This window comes from Euphorbia lathyris, chromosome 8 (genome assembly GCF_963576675.1).
Source record: "Euphorbia lathyris chromosome 8, ddEupLath1.1, whole genome shotgun sequence".
NCBI classification, from domain to species: Eukaryota; Viridiplantae; Streptophyta; class Magnoliopsida; order Malpighiales; family Euphorbiaceae; genus Euphorbia; species Euphorbia lathyris.
This window is the reverse complement of record NC_088917.1, coordinates 70,325,584-70,331,121: the sequence shown is the minus strand read 5'-3', so window position 1 is coordinate 70,331,121 and position 5,538 is coordinate 70,325,584. Positions and strand designations below refer to the sequence as shown.

At 29.1% G+C, this 5,538-nt stretch overlaps 1 protein-coding gene across 1 annotated transcript; it reads right to left on the bottom strand.

The window, feature by feature from the left end:
* Positions 1 to 791: 791 nt before the first annotated feature.
* Positions 792 to 1,532, bottom strand: LOC136203659 (zinc-finger homeodomain protein 8-like). The gene has a single exon (XM_065994862.1). The coding sequence runs from the start codon at positions 1,435 to 1,437 to the stop codon at positions 907 to 909; it is 531 nt and encodes a 176-aa protein (XP_065850934.1). The 5' UTR covers positions 1,438 to 1,532; the 3' UTR covers positions 792 to 906.
* Positions 1,533 to 5,538: the final 4,006 nt, after the last annotated feature.

Genomic DNA, 5,538 nt, shown 5'->3' with positions numbered 1-5,538 from the left:
AAAAAGATTTAAGTGCTTGGTTAGACATATTCTGTTTGTCTTTCATATCTGAAAAGTAACGTATTACAAAAACAGAGAATCTCTACTTTTTAAGAAACCCGTTTTTTCAAACAACAAATAACAAATCGTAACAGCAAACGACAGTTCCACCAAACAGACCATATAGCTGCAATGATTTCATTTACACGCAGAAATTTTATAATACTCTCGGTACAATATACTTGACGAATCAAAAAATTAAGTTATATAATAAAAAAAAAGTGATTTGTTTGTAGTTAAAAGTTGAATTATTCATATTTCATGCAATGTGAATTTTTTTAACTGTTTTATATATATTCATGGAACAAATATAGCATAATGTCATTTCTTCCTCTCAATAAATATATATATATATATATATATATATATATATATATATATATATATATACTTTTTTTACTTGAACTGTTGCATGCACATTCTGAAAATGTTACACATTTTTTACTATGTCATTTATATCATTTAATTCAAGTTGAGATTTCATTTATATATTTTTTGTTTATTAAGCTTTTTCTTTTGAAAGAAAAAGTTCATATTATAGAAATATAAAAGAAAAAATGTTATTTTCAATTTAGAGTAGCAAGATAAAAACAAAATGTTACATTGATCCAAAAGTATAGAACTTCTGTTTCTAAAGGTCTTTTCTGCCTTAAATATGAAAATAAAAATAAAATGGATTTTTCTTTTTGAAGAATATAAATAGGATGTTAAAATATTAGTAAAATTTAGAATGATACATTCACCTTAGCAGATTTAATTATTTTTTTGGAAAATAAATTAGTCCATGGAATTAAATATCCAAAATTTAAAAATAAAATCTAAAATACATCCATAAATTATTTTGTTTTCCCAAAAATAAAATAAAAATTACTGATCAGTAGTAAGAGAAGAAGCATTTCCAGTAGTAGAAGAAGATGAAGAATTTTTATGATTATGCATCCAAACTTTAAAAACTTGTCTACTTACTCCAACTCCTCTGCAAAATCTCTCTACTTCATCTTCTTCATCTTTTCTCCCCAATTTCCACCCTAATTTCTCCGCAAATTCCAGCATTTTCTCCTTCTGTTCTCCGCTAAATTTCGTTCTAAACCTCTTCATCTTTCCTCCTCCGCTTCCGCCGCCGCCAGAGTACTCCATCATCTCCATTACTACCGTGTTTTCCGGCTCAATGCTGTGCCGGCTCCGGCTCCCGCTCCGGCTACTGCTGTATGTGACCTTGCGGTGGAAATTCCTGTGGCAGCCGCAGGCGGCGCAGTGGAGTGTGGAAGGAACGGTAGTGTCGTCGAGTGTGAATTCTCCGCAACCGTCGGTGGCGTAACTGCCTAAGCTTGCTGCGTGATTTCTCAGGCATTCTTTGTATAGATCGTTTGTGTTTATGTTGTGATCTGATGCTTCCATTATCGATCGGTTTCGATTTTTTTTTTTTTTTTCTGATCTGTGCGATTTGATCGGTTTTTTTGGGGTTTGTTTTTAGTGTTTCTGTTATTTGTAGTACCGACTGTATATAATGATAAAGTTAATTAGATTGTTCGTCCAGCTGCACTCCGGTGTTAATAGTATTTATTTCTTTCTTACGTACATTTTTAAATTTCATCTATAAAATTCTACAATACCTTTTTTTTTTTTACTGCAGATCTAACAGAATCTAATTTGCTGTTAATTTGGTTTTATGTTTGCGTCACATAGCATTGATACGTGACGACGTGTCAATCTGTAACTGCATAGAAGTAATGTTAAAATGGAACCGTTGTCTGATGTTTAAATCAGTTTATGGAAATAACGGGAGGATCATCACAATCAATAAACAAAGTTATAAATGAATGAATCTGTTTACCCCAAGCTTAGTTTACTCTATTTATACTGATATTGAGTTGTAAGTTGTGGAATGAGATGAACCATGTGTCTCTTGTCGAAAACTATATATTTAGGGTATGTTTAGTTCGAACTGTTAGTTAATAATTATTGTTGTTGTTGTTAGTTATTGCAGTTAGCTGATTAATTATTGCTATTAGTATGTACAATGTCTAATATTGACATGTCTTAAACTAATCAACAATAAATTATAAGAATAAAAAATTATAATATATAAATTAATAAAAAATAATCTAAATAACTAAATAAAAATTAAAAATAGTAATTTTGAACGGAGTAAAACCTTATTTTTTCGGTAATAATATTATAGAAATATGAATAACATCAAATGAAAAATATGTTTTGTGAAAACAAAAAGGCAACATCAAGGTTGTAAAAAATGTTAGCCGCTAGTCAGGCAAACATGATCTTTAGGGATTAATCTCAAATTAATCGGATTTACATTTTTGTAGTTTCTTATATAAATAAAATTAAAATATGTATTATATTATCTAAAAATAATAATATAAAATGGTTTAATATAGAAAAATATGTATATTTGTAATATATATTCAACGTGTAAAAAAACATTTCAACAATAATATAATTGAAACAACTGAAACAAGTAAAAGATAATGTCAATAAGCAATATAATTAATCGAAAATTATGAAACAATGTCCTTAAATTCTTCAATCATATTATGGAAACAAGTAGAGAATGCAATTAAACAAAAATATCTGAAAATAATAAATAAAATTTCACAAAAACTATGCGATCATTTTCAAAAGTGAATTATGATAAAGTAAAAAAAATTAAAAGAATAGTGGAAAGATTTTTTTTTCTTGTCCAAGCGGCCCTAGGAGGCTTCTAGACGGTCTCAAGGCAGTCTAGACGGCCAAAAAATGGCCATGGGACCAAGAATGCCCACGGGATCTAGGCGGGGAAAATCGGAACGGATTCTCGATTTTGAACGTCTAGACAGGGCCTAGGTGGTCCAGACGGTCTTATTCTTGGAAACTAGTCACATAAAAAAAAGTACAAATATTTGTTCATGAAAAGCTTCAAACCGCTATTGTTTCCATAAAAAAACTAAAAGCTGATGTTGATAAACCTAATCAAATACTATTTTCTACGGTTTGAAGTAAAATGTTAAACTCTGTTTAGAAAAGGTAAAACAAACAACACTTTAGAGTTTGAACTTTGTTGAACTCAACGTTACTTTTGTTTTAAGAAGAAGTACATCTCGACATAAGTTTTAAAAAAATTACAATCAAGAAGTACATCATAGAAGCTTATTGAATCACATCTTCAATATCATAAATCGTGATAGAGTAATAATAGACAATGCTTGAAATTGTTTTGACGCAACGATGATAAACATACTTCACCAAGAATCGATTTCATAGTCCACTTCTCCAGGAATGACTTCATAATCTTTCAATAAGCCAGATCTATGTGATGATAAATAAAAGTCTTATATTTTTTCATGAAAGAAAACATGATAACACTCATATGTGGAGACATACCACAACCATCCGTATTGACAATTGATGTATTTACATATCGCATATAGTTATTGGGACGGATGTTGGGGATTCTTCCACGTGGCTGAAGGTTGTGGTTCGCATTTTTAAGGAATATTTTATTTTCTAAATCGGATGGTTCATGTTCCTGTGAATTTTCCAAACCTGAAAGGTATATTGACCCACGTATAGAATACGTTTCCACGAATTATTTCTGAAGTATCAGTGGAGGAAGAGTTGAGCTTATTATTATTATTATTATTATTATTATTATTATTAGTATTTATTATTATTATTATTATTATTTATTTGATGAGTTAAATGGATATACATAGTTGTAAATTCTGTGAGAAGAAAGGGTAAGACAGGGAACACACTAGAATGTCTTGGTTCATGAATGCAAACAACAAACTCATCAATTCATAATTCCACATTTATTCTCTTTTATTTTATTTTAATTTTTAATATTTTCAATAAATATGAAGAATACAATGATAAAATTAGGGGATTCACTATTTGACCAAATGGAATCATTTTTCTATGTGAAATGAGTTGGAATTCCTCCCTTTCACTATACATCCATCATGGGCATACTATTCTTTTATTATCATTTACAAACATATAATTATATAAACCCTTACTACACTACTTTTAAATTTTCATTATTATTAAATTTGCCCATTCACCGTTAGATATAGGCTTATTAAATTTAAGCTTCAAGATGCTTTGAATCTCCACCTCAGGATTCTAATAAGCCTAGATCTAACCGTGAATGAGCAAGTTCAGGTGCATGTGATCAAGACTGAAAAATACAATTAACGTTTATATCTATATTTAAAATGGTGCAATTTTATTTTTAATATTGATAAGTTTGGTCAATTGGAGAAATTATTCATGAAATTGTTTTCTCGGTCATGAATCTTGTGTCGTCTAACTTCACAAGTACGTCATTTTATAACTTATTAGTAGCAAATCACAAACATATAATTAAACGTGAATTTTTTTTTAAAAAATATATAATGTATTTTGTACGAGTTGGACAAAAAAAATTCAGATATTTCACTGAATTTAAAAATATAAATCTCCAATTCTATTATTAAATCACAAAAAAAAATATGAAACAATTTTTTAGAATCAACTTACCTGCAAATGGTGCAGAGTAAGGAATAAAATATCTATGTTTTATAATAATTTCTAAAATGGACCCAACTTGTCAACATTAGGAGTAAAATTGCTCATGATTACCAACTTTCTAGGTAAAATGTCATTTTAAACGTTAAAGATAAAATTACTTCTGCCTATAAATGTTAGAGATATTTTTATACCTTATCCTATATTTTTTTATTACCATAAACACACATGTGGTTAAAACTTAAGTAAGATTTTTTAACATGATCAAAATCAATAATTTATTATGTTTTTTATATAGAAAATACTTATATATTGCATTAGATTAACAAGTTCAATATAAAGTGGCAATAGCAAAAAATAAAACCTCACTCAAGTATACGTTAAAACCTAATACAAAAATCACAAAGAGAATAAACAAACTACAAAGAACAAAAATAAAACTATAAAATTAAAAGTCAATATGTCATATCATCGAGGTAAACGTTTCACATTATAAAAAACCGGTATAAAACATATAAATGAGTTTTTTTTTTCTTTATATTTGGGAGGCCTAGCAAATCATATATTATTTTGTCAAGAAAAAGAAAAAAAAACAAGCAAATCATATATTATATTTTTACACGAAATTATAAGAAAGTAGTAATTAAAATATTGAATAAAAAAGAAAGTATATATAATATAAAATGTAAAAGTGGACCCGTGAATGGTATGGGGCTATCCAATAATTGACGTCGGGAATGGGAGAAAATGAGAAACATGTAGCTTTTGTACTTTTTCATGCTGTATCTTATCAAATCTAAACCAATATATTTTGTTCCAAACAACAGTTAGTTGTTAGCTATTGTTATTGATAGTAGACTTCGGCATGGGTCGGGCTCGGGCTCGGGCTGGACCTGTCGGGCTTGTGAGAAAACCTGATAAGCTCAAGTCCAGCCCAAGCTCACACTAATTATAGAGTTGGGGTCGGGTTCGGGTTCAGGCGGGCTTGGGCCT

Bases quoted from the DNA above. Each gene is read 5' to 3' on its own strand.
- LOC136203659 (XM_065994862.1), bottom strand. From the start codon at position 1,437: ATGGAAGCATCAGATCACAACATAAACACAAACGATCTATACAAAGAA.